This window comes from Mastigoproctus giganteus, chromosome 3 (assembly GCF_048544385.1).
Source record: "Mastigoproctus giganteus isolate SK-2022 chromosome 3, ASM4854438v1, whole genome shotgun sequence".
In the NCBI taxonomy this organism is placed as follows: domain Eukaryota; kingdom Metazoa; phylum Arthropoda; class Arachnida; order Uropygi; family Thelyphonidae; genus Mastigoproctus; species Mastigoproctus giganteus.
In genome coordinates, this window is record NC_143577.1 from 241,912,731 (window position 1) to 241,928,669 (window position 15,939).

At 38.3% G+C, this 15,939-nt stretch overlaps 1 protein-coding gene across 1 annotated transcript in view; it reads left to right on the forward strand.

Moving 5' to 3' along the window:
* rl (Mitogen-activated protein kinase rl) overlaps positions 1-15,939 on the forward strand; it is a 142,264-nt gene that overhangs the window by 40,718 nt on the left and 85,607 nt on the right. The window contains exon 2 of the mRNA XM_090370973.1: positions 2,952-3,078. Within this exon, the coding sequence (XP_090227099.1) occupies positions 2,952-3,078 (127 nt within the window). The remainder of the gene's footprint in view (positions 1-2,951; positions 3,079-15,939) is intronic.

Below are 15,939 nucleotides of genomic sequence, written 5' to 3' on the forward strand. Positions count from 1 at the left end.
GTACTTGGATTTCAAGAAAGTTTTTGATGCTATTGCACATGGAAGAGTATTGTACAAATTGGAGCAGTATGGCATTAAGGACAAGTTGCTACAATGGATAAAAGGATGGTTGAGTGGGAGAAAACAGTGGTAATCAATAACACTGCTCTTTGTGGACTAATGTTATTAGTTGTGACTCAAGGGTCCATGCTGGGCCCATTGATATTTTCTGTATTTACCAATGATATTGATAAAGGTATATCAAACTTAATATCAAAGTTTGCAGATGATACAAAGGTTGGCAGGGTTGTTAATGACAGTAATCACAGTATGCTACTGCAACAGGATCTAGAAAAGTTGGGCAGGTGGGCTGAAAAGTGGCAACTGAAGTTTAACATTGACAAATGCAAAGTGCTGTATATGGGTGGCAGTAATCCCAGAGAAATGTATCAACTGTGTGTTGTTATACTTTGGGTAGTGGAGAATGAGAGAGACTTAGGGGTAATTGTGCAGTCAGATATGAAGTTTTCTGAACAGTGCAGGCAGGCTGCCAGATTAGGTCATAGGGTTTTGTCAATAATATACAGGAATTTTGCTATCAGGGATAAGGCAATGGTCAGGCCACACCTTGAGTACTGCATACAGGTCTGGAGGCCTCATTTTAGGAAGGCTGTAGAGTTGCTAGAACGAGTACAGAGAAGGGCAACAAGATTGGTGAGGGTAACAGAGGGGTGCACTTACAAGAAAAGGCTTAAGTTCTACAAATTGCAGCATCTGGAGACTAGGCACCTGAGAGGTGATCTGATTAAGGTGTATAAGGCCTTGCATAGATTGAGCAGGCTCAATGCTGATGGGATTCTTCCTCTTGCTTAGATTATAAACCTGAGGGGGCATAAACTGAAATTGAGGAAAAACAGTTGTCGAATAGATGTGAGGAAATTTGCCTGCCTTCAGCCAGCGGGTTGCTGATTGCTGGAACGAACTTCCGTCTGTCATGGTGGAAGTTGATAGCTTAAATAAATTCAAGGAAGAAGTGGATAAACTTTTGGAGAAAATGTAAAGGTTTTTTTTTTTGCTGTTGCTGTATAAGCTTGCTTTCTTGCATAATATGCCTCTGAAAGCTAATACTAACTTTCCTCTCTGAGGTACTTAGATTTTACTTGGTATTATATTAGAGTAAAATTCCTCTGTAATTTCTACATTCATTTTCATACATCGATAAAGCAATTATTGCTTTCTTCCGGTCTTCTGAAACTTGTATGGAAAACCACCTATATAACTCATTTTACCCATGACTATTTTTCTCTCCAGGTTTCAGCATTTCTGATCAGAGTTACCATTCTTGTGTCTTTCCATATTTAATATTTTCTGTTATCCTCAAGAATAGAGATAATATCCAAAATTCACCAATTAACAAAATTAAATGATGCGTGAAAATTGACAAACAAGCAATGCTGAATCGACCAACAATCAACAAGCTGAATGCTGTCCAACTCTACTACTGTTGCTGAAAAGAGAGAGATCTGGCAGCAAAGAAACAAAGTTAGAAAATGGTGCAGCAAAAAATAAGTAATTATTTTTGTTAAGGATCTATACAGTACACATGTTTGTTTTGTTACCAATGAATAAAAATATAAGTTAGTGTTTTTATTTCTAAACTTACTAAACTGTTTTGTTTATTTTTTCAGTCTCCAGAATTGTAGTTTTGATAAGTTCGAAAATCTGATTAAATCGGTAGTCCAAACTACTCCCAGTCGCAATTAGTTCAGATTATCAACACTGCTGTACATATGAAGGAAGGTTTATCCAGAAAGCAGAAGTAGAAGGGATAAATGATGAAGAGCAAAAATTTCTTCTCTGAATTTGGAATTAGGCAGTGAATGGATGGTGACCAGTTGTAGAGAGTGGTGGTTACCAGACCAGTTTAGAAGAGAGTGGAGGGAATTAAAGATGTCAATTCAGAACAGTACCCATGGAAGTATCTATAGAAAAGGCATATAGCAGAAATTAAATGTCTCATAGTCAGAGTGGAGAGACTTTGTAAGTGACCACTCATTAATTAACCCTGCCTTCTTTTGAATAGTATAGAAGCTGGAGATAGGTTTTTTGTGATCACCACTCCACATGTGAGAACAATATTCCATTATATGGCATATTTGAGATTTGTACAGAGTAGCTGTTTGGAAGAAATGTAATGCCAAGACCAAAAATAAAAATCCTACTTTTTTGATGCAGAGGAAGCAACATTTGCAGTGTGCTCATGTCAAAAGAGGTTAGAAGCCAGAATGATCCTTTAACCTCCAGTATACTAGGTACGGTGTTTCTGAACTGGCACATGGTTTATCCAGGGTTACTAACAGTCCCACCATTATGAAATTGCAAGCAGGTTTAGTTTTCAGAATGACTGGATTTTGCTGAACTTCAGTCCAGTTGAATTACAACTGGGAGTTGAATATCAGTTCGATCAGCATTTTTAGACTCCCAGGTAGTTACAAATATTTGTAACAAGCCTGAGGGACCTGAACTGTGGATCAATGTGGAAAACATCTGAAGTGTTTTTAGGCATTGCTGCACATTTCATTCTACTGCAACTCACTTTTTATTGTTCTGAGTAACACTGCTACCTTCTGACATTTTTGAACCAACTTATTATTCATGCTGTATCTCAACTATCAATTTTATACTACTTTTCATATAAAAAAAATATGTTGCTCGTCATTTTGTTCATACATTCTTACAGAATTTTAATTTTCCATTTGGGGGCATCATGAAACAGCAATAAACTTTCAAGTATTGCATACTCTGTGATACAAAATCAATTACTATAAATTAAATAATTAAATAACTATATTCTGTCCAAAACGAGTTCCTTTTTTGATGACTGTACATGTAGATATTATAAAGATGTTATGATGTAGCAGAAATATTGCCATTATCTTTATCTTCTTAAGTGTGATTTTGTTTTTTTATAGATCTGCTTATGACAATGTTACAGAGCATAAGGTGGCTATTAAGAAGATTTCGCCATTTGAACATCAGACATATTGCCAAAGGACATTACGAGAGATAAAAATTTTGACAAGATTCAAACATGAAAATGTGAGCTTCCTTAAAATATGTAGTTGTATTGTCTTATGAAATATTTGTATTTTGGGATCTCACTTAGTGAAAAATCAACATTTTCTATTGTGTGTAGGGTTGTTATTATAACTGAAGAGCATTGCTTTGGCTGTCTCTAGGTGGCAAATCATGAATTGCTTAGATGAAATTTTGGAATAGATGGCATCTAGACTGCCATTTCTCAACCTGTGTATCATGACCCACTGGTGGGCTACAGAAAAGTCTAGGTGGGTCACAAAATTTTGATAAAGCACAAGGATCACATTAAAAATAAAATGTTTATATGTAATAATGAATTGGTACTTTTTTTTTAATAAATTACATTTATAATTTGGATGTAAAAATTTTAATTGATTAATAAAATATAGTGTGTATTAATGGACAAGTACTTTTTCTTAATTATATATGAAACATTGAAAAGCCAAAACAGTGAATTCGTTTGTCTTTAAATGCAATTTCTGAAATGATGGAGCACAATTTTTTTTTACAGTTTAGTTGGGTCACATTGCAAAATGGTTGAGAAATGCTGGTTTGGACCATATGGAAATGAAAGGCACAGAAAAAAAAAGTTTCAAGAAGTGACAACAGAGTACACTTGATGTTGAATGAAGTTAGTATGCAAAGTAAATCGTGAGATGCTCACACATTAGATATGATAAAGGAGGTGTAACCACAGTAGCAAACAAAAGTTAATATGGTACTGCAAATGAAAGGTTGTTTGTTTGTTCGTTATTTGGTTTTTAGGAGCATTAGCAACTAAGGCCATATTGTTCCGGGGATATGCGGTGGTCATTCTCTGACCTTTCCGCATCCTCCGTATTTGGTGGGCACGGGCTCGAACCCCGGTCTAATCAAGAAGCATGTGCTATGCACTGCTGCTCCTGCCCACCTGGCTACGGAGGCGCCATGAAAGGTTGTGCTTTGCTGGTAAATCTTTTACCAAAATAACAGTGTTCAAACAAAGCACTTTGCCATTTTAAAAACTTTAAAATGAGGATCCATTTCCCAAAATGGATTGTGCAAAATGGTGAGGAAATTCAAAGAAAGGTGCTTTGCTGCAAATACTTGTTCAATTCATCAGCAAAATATGCTGAGCGATTTTGACTTTTCCACACCATTACACAAGGATATGACCTTATTTGTTTTCTTCTTTATATTCACATGAAAAACTCCTTGTACCCTTTCTTTGCTTTGCTCTTTTAGACAGTGATTTCTCATTGTCAGCCTTTGCCAACCTCACCTTTTCTGTGGAGTTATTACAGATCAACTTTTATTTGTCATAGGCTTTGATACTTTTCATCATTTTGTATGTAACTGTCCCATACCATTTTGAATGAATCTTGTCAGCTCTATTCATCCATTTTGGCATCTTCCTTTTGATATATTTTCTTAATGGTGTGTGTGTGTGTGTGTGTGTGTACAGTGATAAAGGCCATGAACATATATATATGTAAAGATGTTGTTAAATATAATGTATTAGATCCTCCCTCTTTCTCTCTTCCCTGAAATTAAACCCCATTACTAAATTGTCTTTAACGATTGCAACCTCTTTCTCCATCTTTCACCTAAGGACTGTGTGATGGCTTCCTGCTAATGGTTCCTGTACTATGAGTGATATGATGTCATCTGGTTTATGCCTAATAATTAGGTCTAGAATATTCATACCCCCCTAGTATTTTCTCTAACATGTTGATGATGCAAATTATAATCCAGTTTTTTAAAAATTTTGCCCCCATGGTCAGTTCTCTTCCCACTTGCTTCAATTAAAAAGGTGCATATAGGAATCACCCATTATAGGATAGTCACACCTGCTTACCTCTTTCATCTGCATGTAGAGGCTCTTTGTCATAATCTTCACAGTCTTCTGGTGTGTAGATTACTCCCACTCTCATTATACCTTTACTTTCAAATAACTCACACCATGCAGATTCTGTACTGGCATGCATTAACTTCTGAATCTTCAAAAGCTTGTGTTGCACTCAGGCTGCTTTTGATAAGAAGCATGATCCTACCACTCCTGTATCTTTCCTGTCCTTCCTAAATACATTGTACATATCATAGTGAAAATTGTCATTTCCTATTTTGGGTGACACTGTTTTCATTAGAGCTAATATGTGAATTCGAACTCCCTAACCAGGAATTCAAATTCACTCATGTTTTATTGATGACATAGTCTTAACTGTAAGCACAGTTAAGACTAAGTGTTCCTGTTTTACTACTGTAACCCACCCCTTTGAAGTTATTTAAGCTTGTTTCCCTAACATTAGCTACCTGCTTTGAAATATCACCGCCCTCAGAACATCTTGCCAATATTGGCTGTTGCAACAACAAACAAGAACTTTTGAGTTGTGTTTATTTGTTACTTTGACCCATATCATCAGATAAATGTGCATCTATATTTCCCTTATCCTTCCCCAAAGATATCATTAATGATGTCCTTGCACCACCTTCCTTCAAATGTGTTCTGTCTCTACAAAATAGGTTTCTTCTGCCTACAAGTGCAGGCCATGCTAATAAAAATTTCCCCCATAGGCCTTATAGAGACACCCAAGTCTTGATTTAATCCACAAGGCTTTCAGCATATATTCCTTCCTATCATGCCTAAGAAGAATCACTGACACATATATTCTGACCTAACTTGCAGAATTTTCTCAGCATGGTATCTCAGCCTATATTTGTCCAACAAATTGCCAATTTGTGTGCATTTAGTATTATTAGGTCTCACATGAATAATAATGCTTACTTTAACCCCTCTTAAAATCTGACAATCTGTTGACAATCATGAATTGTTGTACTTGCTAGGCACACCCTAGCAGGGCCGCCACAAGTGGGTAGATAAGGTAGCATCACTTATAGGTACAGTTCAGGCAGGCACCAAAAAAAAAATTTTTTTTTAATTCCCCTTAGTAATTATACTTAAAATAGTTTTCATAAAACAAAGAAAATTTCCATATAACAAACAGATTACGAGAGACTGGAAACGCATTGTTCGCACCTGTGACCTCCAGTCAAATAGTGCTGCTACTAAGCACGAATTAAGAGCCAAATGGATTACCAGTCTACAACTTAGTGGTACTCATAAAACCTAACTGCCTGTCCCACATACCCAGAAAAACAGCAAAGAGTTCTTTACCTATGTAAACTCTAGAAGGAAAAGGGTGAATCAGATTGGTCCACTGGATATTGATGGTTCAACTGTTGATGAACTTCCTCAGGTGGCTAACAAACTGAATGAGTATTTTGCATCTACATTCACACATGAGGAGTTATTCAGGGAGGAGAGTGCCAGTGGTGAATTAAACACTGGCAGTGAGCTAGATGATTTGGTAATAACTGAGAGGAAAGTGGAGGAGAAATTGTTGAAGATAAACATAAAAAAGGCACACGGGGTGGATGGAATCTATCCAGTTATATTAAAGGAGGCAGCAAAGGATGTAAGCAAACTCTTAGCCATAATTATGACAGCTTCCTTGGACTCAGGGGAGGTACCTATGGACTGGAGAGGTGCTAATGTGACCCAAATGTCACAAAGGAAGATCAAAGGGCGACACAAGTAATTATAGACCTGTTAGTTTAACTTCTGTTCCAGAAAAATTATTGGAAGGACTGGTTAAAAAAGCACTGTAGGATCATCTAGACAAGACTTCAGTTATAGCTCAGACACAGTATGGTTTTGTTAAGGGGAAGTCTTGTCTGACCAATTTGATTGGATACTGTGTGGTCACAAAGGAACTAGATGCATGCAGGGTTGTTAAGGACACTAATGACAGTATGCTGCTGCAACAGGATCTAGAAAAGTTGAGCAGATGGGCCGAGAGGTGGCAAATGAAGTTTAACATTGACAAATGTAAAGTATTACATATGGGAAGCAGTAACCCCAGAGTAATGTATCAACTCTGTGGTACTACACTGACAGTGGTAGAGAATGAAAAGGACCCGGGGGTAATTGTGCGGGCAGATATGAAGTTTTCTGAGCAGTGCAGATGGTATGCAAGAATAGCTCATGGTGTCTTGTCAATGATATACAGGAATTTTTTTAGCAGGGATAAGGCAATGGTCAGGCCACACCTTGAGTACTGTATACAGGTCTTAAGGCCTCATTTTAAGAAGGATGTAGAGCTGTTGGAACGAGTACAGAGAAGGGCAACAAGATTAGTGAATGGAATGAAGGGTTGCTCTTACGAAGAAAGGCTTAAGTTTTGCAGATTACAGTGTCTGAAGACTAGGCACCTGCAAGGTGATCTGATTGAGGTGTATAAAGCCTTGAATGGTTTGAGCATGCTCAATGCTGATGGGATTCTTCCTCTTGCTCAGAATAATCACCTGAGAGGGCATAAATTCAAATTGAGGAAAGACAGTTGTAGGATAGATGTGCGGAAGTTTGCCTTTAGCTTCAACAATTTCTCCTCCACTTTCCTCTAAGTCAGTGGTTTTCAATTTTTTTTTTAATAATGGCACCCTTAAGTAATTTATTTTATTTTGTGGCACAACTACTCAATTTTTTGCCTATTAGATCCGATTCTCTCTCTGTATATATAGTTGATTGGTGGAACAGACTTCCATCTTTTGTTGCAGAAGTTGATAGCCTAAATAAATTTAAGGTTGAGCTGGACAGGTATTTGGAACGAATGGAGGGATGAAATTGGAGCATTTTTTTTTTTGGCTGACACTGCATAAGCTTGCTTTCTTGCATCATATGCCTATAATTATGCTAATGCAGCGCTGGTCATCTGATTGATTAACGTTTAACAATATTCAGCGTGGCAGGAAAATAATTCATTTGAAATAAATACAGTACATGAAATTGCAGACTAATATTAATTTGCTTATTATCTGAATCCGTGTTTCAGATTTATATTTTACAGGGTTAATCCAGAAAATGGGTACAACCCTGTACGTCAGCCAGAAAGAGAGGAAGAAGGCAGTGATAAGGCATGAAGGCATCTCCCACTGACTGTTTTCTCCCTCTCTTCCTCGCCTGCATGTTACCGGGGGGGGGGGTCACGTGACATCACAATATGTCGGAGCTGAAATGATGAAAAAGAAATGGCAAAACGGCAATTTTTTTTAAAAACTGCTAACGAAAATTAACCGCTTACAACCACCGATTCTTTTGCCCCCGCTGTACATTACTAGGCGATTTATGCACGTCAGCAGAAATACTTTATTTTTTCTTCCCCCCTCCCCTGTGTAGGACAAACCCCCCCTCAATTAAAGTGCAAAGTAGTACAAAACCCACTCAGACAAATAATAATACAAAATGTTTAAACCATAATTTTTATTCTTATTACAGTATTTGTAGTTCTTTAAGAATGAACACTTAAACAACATTTCATGTTATTATTTGTCCGGGGGGGGGGGGGTTGTCCTACTTTGCACTTTAATTGAGGGAGTTTCGCCCAAGTTGGTCTTGCCCTATAGGGTTTTGTCCAGACTCAGCTAACTCCACCCCTGCTAGTATAAAGACAACCTGATACTAACAACTCATACAATTACTCCGATAAACCCCAAATCATCAAGAACCAACTTGAAAAAAAAACAAAACTCACCTCATCAGTCCTCGCATGCCTGCTGATACACTTCATCAAACACCCACACTGAAAACACTTGTATTCCAAAGCTATAAAATTCACACTCGTACACCATTCAATTACAGTCTTACATCCATACTTTTGCAAACGGAACAACAGCACGATAATTTCACATTTCCTGCTTAAATCAAAAGCGAATCAGAAATCCAATCAAACAATCAGAAATGCGAAATAAGGTAAATTATGCATTCCCAATAATTTACTTGTTTCTAATTCTTCAGTTTCATTTTCTGCCTACACCAAAGTTTCCAACAATTGTAAAGCAGTTATTAATCAGTCCAAACTAGAGTTTGAACAGGCTAAGAGTAGAAAACTTGCTTCTTGCCCTAATGGTAGCCGAGCATTCTAGTCTCTTGCCAAAGCTATTTGCCACAACTTTTGCCCATCTCTGTTCCCACCTCTGGCCAAACCAGATGGTTCTATTGTCACTTCAGCCAAGGATAAAGCTGACCTGCTAGCATCCCATTTTTCTTCCAACTCGTGTATTAATGATCTTGGCAAAACACCTCCCAACACGCTCCATTCAATGCCTCCTGTGGTCTTCCGTCAAAAGGATGTCAGAAGGATTTTGACGAATCTTGATGCTAAGAAAGCTCCAGGTCCTGATGGTATTTCTCCACTTGTTCTCAAAACCTGTGCTCCTGAACTTACTCCTGTTCTTTGCCGCTTTTTTCACTTATTCCAAAGTTGTTTTTCCTTCTGCTTGGAAATTTGCTGACATCCAGCCAGTTCCTAAAAAGGGTGACAAATCCCTCCCATCCAATTATTGTCCCATTGCAGACTTCTACTCTTTCTAAAGTAATGGAGAAATCAATTAACCGCCAACTCTTAAACCACCTAGAAACCTTCCGTCTGATCAACGATCGCCAGTATGGATTCCGTCAGTGGCGAGCCACTGGTGATATTCTGGCTCATGTTACCCATTTATGGACAAATTCAATTATATAGTATGAATCAGAGTTGTAATACTCAATATGTTCTACATTGATAATAATATTAGTAAAATAATAAGAGGAGTTTACCTCAATATAGTACGTAGAACACTTCCGTATGATACCCTCCAGAAATTAAAACGGAAAAAACGAAAAAATCGACAACTTACCGGTACATTAGAGTAAATTATAAATAATTAAATAATCAATTTAACACAATTCAAATAAATTTAAAACAATTAAAAATCAAATTAACGCAATTAAAAGAATCTAACAAAAATATTCAAAACGATTTTCCTTCCTGAAGCTGACAACACTTTTCGACCGTATGTCGTGATCTCACAGGAATGAAAATTATTTTACTAATAGGACAAATTCAATGGAAAAGTTCGGTGAAACACAAGCAGTTGCTCTTGATATCTCAAAGACTTTTGATCATGTTTGGCATCAAGTTCTTCTAAACAAGCTTCCATCTTATGGTTTGCCAACTGTTTTTTGTAATTGGTTATCCAGTTTTCTCTCTGATCGCTCACTGAGGGTGATATTAGATGGTTCTCGGTCTTCTAACTTTTCCACTAATGCCGATGTCACCCAAGATTCAGTTCTTTCCCCTACTCTTTTCCTCTTCTATATTAATGACCTTCTTCCATTGACTGGAAATCCTATCCATAGTTTTGCTGATGATAGCACATTGCATTCCACTTTACATTTTGAGAAACCTTGCCCTGCTCAATCAGCTTCAACTTATCAAATATCTGCTACCAATTCCTTAAATGCCGATCTCCATGTAATTCTCCAGTGGGGCAAAGATAATTGATTTCAATTGTTGATTTCAATCCTTCTAAAACTCAGTCTTGTCTTATATTTCACAAAAAGGATTCTTCTGCTCCCATGCTTATCTTTGGTGACACTCCGATTTCTAGGCAAAATGATATATCTCTTTTGGGGATTACCCTGACTTCTAATCTCTCTTGGCACAAGCATATTACAAATATTGCTTTCTCTGCATCTAAAAAAAAAAAAACTTGGTTTTCTCTTTCGCTCTTCCAAACAGCTATTCACTCTGTACAAATCGCAAATCTGACCTACCATGGAATATTGTTCCCACATCTGGGGCGGTGCCCCCAAAACCTCTCTCAGGCTTCTAGATTCCATTCAGAAGAGGGCAGTTAGGTTAATTAATGATTCATCCCTAACAGTCTCTCCACTTGCTGTCTAATAGACGTACTGTTTCTGCTGCATGCCTTTTCTACAGATACTTCCATGGTTACTGTTCTTCTGAATTGGCTTCTACAATTCCTGCTCTCTCTCTTTGAAAACAGTCCGAACACGTGCCACCACAAGCCAACATCCATTTATTCTCCAACTTCAAACTCACAGAACTAACTTTTCATCTTCCTCATTTATTCATTCGTCTGCTGTTTTCTGGAACAACCTTCCTTCATACGTATTTCCTGGAAATTACAGTCTACAGAAGTTAGTCTAATGTCAACAAATATATTCTTTTGTCTTCTCAACCTCCAACCCAAGCATGGTACTAAGTACTATAGCTTCTGATACCTCTTGTGTTTGGGTTTTTCATAAAAAAAATAAAAAATCAGCCAGTCGTAGAACTTGACCGGACAACCACTCTGTTCCTTTGCCACACCCGCAACAGAGATACCCATATTCTGGTGTTCAGCTAGAATAATATATACGATACTATTTTTAGCAAGGTAATGTATAGCATTCAGGGGATCTTCAAAAGATTTATAACAGGACCAGGGTATGTCTGCCAGGGTCAAAGGTTGATGACGATGTAGAGCGGATATCATCTTTTAAGGGCACAAAAGGTGATATAGTTGTACACGTTGGCACTAATATTAAGAGTAGGAGACCGACGGAATTACTTAACAAGTACAGGTCACTGTTGAAAAAAGCCGTGAATTAGGGTTGAATTTGAAAGTGTCTGCAATTCTCCCCAGACACGATAGGAGGGAGTATATGATGAGAGCCCTGTCGATCAATTCGGCCCTGGAAAGATTGTGCAAGGCTCAGGGGGTAGAATTTTTTTTCAGCCTGGTCTGTACTTGTTAACAGGAGAGACTGCTTCTACAGGGATGGGATACACTTAAATAGAAAGGGTGCAAGAATGTTTGCTGATACTATCGAGGCAGTGTTAGGTGGGTCGGAAAACTGCTAGATTGGGGGGATACAGGGATTAATGATTAACAGTAGCCACTGGCAGAGGTGAAAGTGATTCTTGCACTGCTTCTATTGGAATGAGCCGCAGCCTGGAAAATAGGATGCAGGATGTTTCAGAGACTGCTGGGAATCATTGGGGTATAAGTAAACACATGGGTTGTGTTAGGGTAGCAAGAAAAAGAACAGGTGCATGTATACTTGCGTGTACACCAATGCTAGAAGTTTAGTAAATAAATTTGATGAATTTGACGTATTGCTCAAAACATCAAAGGCAGATATTGTTGGGATTTCAGAGACGTGGTGTCACACAGATATAAGGAATGCAGAACTGGAATTTGGGGAGTACAATGTCTACAGAAGGGATAGACAGGATAGGAAGGGAGGAGGGGTTATGCTATTAGTTAAGAAATACATAAAATCCAAGGAAGTGAATCCAGTCGACATTGCTGGACAGTGCAGTGTCGAGTCAGTTTGGTGTGACATAATCATTGGGAGATCAAAATTGAGAGTAAGAGTGTGCTATAAGCCTAATGACTCTGATGAGTATAATAAGAAATTGTACAGGGAAATAGAGTGGGCCAGTAAATCAGAGAGTCTTATAATGGGGGATTTTAATTTCCCAGATATTGACTGGAATTTGGGGGCTGGTCACTCACACACCAGCAAGGCTTTTGTGGATTTATTGGATGATTGTTTTCTACATCAGCATGTTCTGGAGGCAACTAGAGGGAGTAATACTCTTGATTTGATTATTAGTAGTGATTCTTCATGCATTAAGAATCTGCAGGTAAATGAACTACTAGGTGGCAGTGATCACAGTGTGCTGAAGTGGGATTTACTCAAAGAGGTAACTACCATTAGGGGTAAAGGGAAGGGTTATTGCTTTCGTAAAGGTGACTACGATGGACTGAGACAGTATTTAAATTCTATACAGTGGGACCAACTGATGATGTTACCAACAGCAAATTCAAAATGGGAAGCATTCAAAGAACTTATCTTGGAAGCTACTAGGCTTTACATACCAACTAAGAAATATTGTTCAAGGTTTAGGCCTAAGTGGGTGTCAGATGAACTAATGAGACATATGTCAGAGAAGAAAAATGCATGGGATACATACAAATTTTTTTTTTTTTTTTTTGGTAGTTGTTGGTGCATCGGCTTCTGTGGCCATAGTGCACCTCCCAAGGTTTTTGCAGTACTTTGATCCAAGCCCGAGGCGGGATTCGAACACGCGACCTTTGGGTTGCCAGCCAGGCACTTTACCCACCTGGCTAGCCCGGGCGGCACATACAAATTAACACGTGACACAGAAGCCTATGATAGATACAAGTTGATCTGTAACCAAGTACAAAGGAGGTTAGGCAGGCGAAGGCAGATTACGAGAAATCTTTGGCAAGGGATGCAAAGAAAAACAGCAAAGAGTTCTTTACTTATGTAAACTCTAGAAGGAAGGGGATGAATCAGATTGGTTCACTTGATATCGATGGGTCAACTGTTGATGATCCTGCTCCAGTAGCTAACAAACTAAATGAATATTTTGCATTGACATTCACACATGAGGAGTTATTCAGCGAAGGGAATGCCAGGGGTGAATTCAATTCTGGCAGTAAGCTAGAGAATCTTCTAATAACTGAGAGTAAAGTGGAGAAGAAATTGTTGAAGATAAATACAAGAAAGGCACCTGGGGTGGATGGGATCTATCCAGTTATATTAAAGGAGGCAGCAAAGGAAGTAAGCAAACCCTTAGCCATAATTATGAGAGCTTCCTTGGACTCAGGGGAGGTACCCATGGACTGGAGATGTGCAAATGTGACTCCAATTCACAAGGGAGGATCAAAGGCTGACACAAGTAATTATAGACCTGTTAGTTTAACTTCTGTTCCCGGAAAATTAACGGAGACACTGGTTAAAGAAGCACTGTAGGATCACCTAGACAAGACTTCAGTTATAGCTCAGACACAGCATGGTTTTGTTAAGGGGAAGTCTTGCCTGACCAATTTGATTAGATAGTATGATGCAGTTACAAGTTACAAAAGAACTGGATGCAGGGAATAACTTTGATATTATATACTTAGATCTTAGAAAGGCTTTTGATACTGTTGCACATGGAAGACTGCTGCACAAATTGGAGCAGTGTGGCATTGGAGGCAAATTGCTGCTATGGATAAAGGGGTGGTTGAGGGGGAGAAGACAGAGAGTAGTAATCAATGGACACTTCTCATCATGGACTAATGTTATTAGTGGAGTCCCTCAGAGTTCAGTATTGGGTCCATTATTGTTTTCTGTATTTATAAATGATATTGATGATGGTATAGCAAGCTTAATGTCCAAGTTTGCAGACAATACGACGGTTGGCAGGGTTGTCAAGGACACTACTGACACTATGCTACTGCAACAGGATCTGGAAAGGTTGAGCAGATGGGCTGAGAGGTGGCAAATGAAGTTTAACATTGGCAAATGTAAAGTACTACATATGGGAAACAGCAACCCCAGAGCAAAGTATCAAGTATGTGGTACTACACTGACAGTGGTAGAGAATGAAAGGAACCAGGAGTTGGTTGTGCAGGCAGAAAAGAAGTTTTCTGAGCAGTGCAGACGGGTGCAAGAGTAGCTCATGGTGTATTGTCGATGATATATAGGAATTTTTCTAGCAGGGATAAGGTGATTATTCCCTTGTATAAGGCAATGGTCAGGCCACACCTAGAGTTCTGTATACAGGTCTAGAGGCTTCATTTCAAGAAGGATGTAGAGATGCTGGAACGAATACAGAGAAGGGCAACAAGATTGGTGAATAGAACAAAGGTGTGCTCTTACGAAGAAAGGCTTAAGTTTTGCAAATTACAGTGTCTGGAGACTAGGCACCAGCGAGGTGATCTGATAGAGGTGTATAAAGCCTTGAATGGTTTGAGCATGCTCAATGCTGATGGGATTCTTCCTCTTGCTCAGAATAATCACCTGAGAGGGCATAAATTCAAATTGAGGACAGACAGATGTAGGATAGATGTGAGGAAATTTGCCTTTAGCTAGTGGGTGGTTGGTTGGTGGAACAGACTTCCATCCCTTGTCGTGGAAGTTGATAGCCTAAATAAGTTGGACAGGTATTTCGAACGAACAGAGGGGTGAAGTGGAAGTGGTTATTTTTTATTTATTTATTTATTTTTATTTTATTTTTTTTTTTGGCTGATGCTGCATAAGCTTGCTTTCTTGCATCAAATGCCTCTACTAATGCTAATTCGAATATGAAAATGATAATGGTAACTTTTTAGAACTTAGCAAAACAATTGCTAAATTTGATTCAATTATGGCAGAAAATTTTCACCGTATTCAGAAATTTAAATCGAAAAATATCGTGCATTATTTGGGTGATCAAATACAAAATTAAAATATTGAAATAATTTCACAAAATATTACAGATAAAATAATAGAAATGGCTAGAGAAATATTTTGCTAGGATTTTGGTATAATCACTGAAGAAGAAAATAAAGGTGTGGATGTAAGGAAACATGCTAAATCAATAACATCTTATAAGATACTTTGATGTGGTCACAAAGGAACTGGATGCAGGGAATAACTTTGATATCATATATTTGGATCTTAAAAAGGCTTGATACTGTTTGCACATGGAAGACTGCTGCACAAATTGGAGCAGTGTGGCATTGGAGGCAAATTGCTGCTATGGATAAAGGGATGGTTGAGTGTGAGAAGACAGAGAGTGGTAATCAATGGACACTGCTCTTCATGGACTAATGTTATTAGTGGAGTCCCTCAGGGTTCAGTGTTGGGTCCATTGTTGTTTTCTGTATTTGTAAATGATATTGATGATGGGATATCAGGCTTAATGTCCAAGTTTGCAGACGATACAAAGGTTGGCAGGGTTGTTAATGACACTACTGACGCTATGACTTACCCCCAGGTCCTTTTCATTCTCTACCACTGACAGTGGTAGAGAATGAAAAGGACCTGGGGGTAATTGTGCAGGCAGATATGAAGTTTTCTGAGCAGTGCAGACTGTCTGCAAGAGTAGCTCATGGTGTCTTGTGAATGATATACAGGAATTTTTCTAGGAGGGATAAGGAGGTAATTATCTACTTGTATAAGGCAATGGCCAGGCCACACCTTGAGTACTGTATACA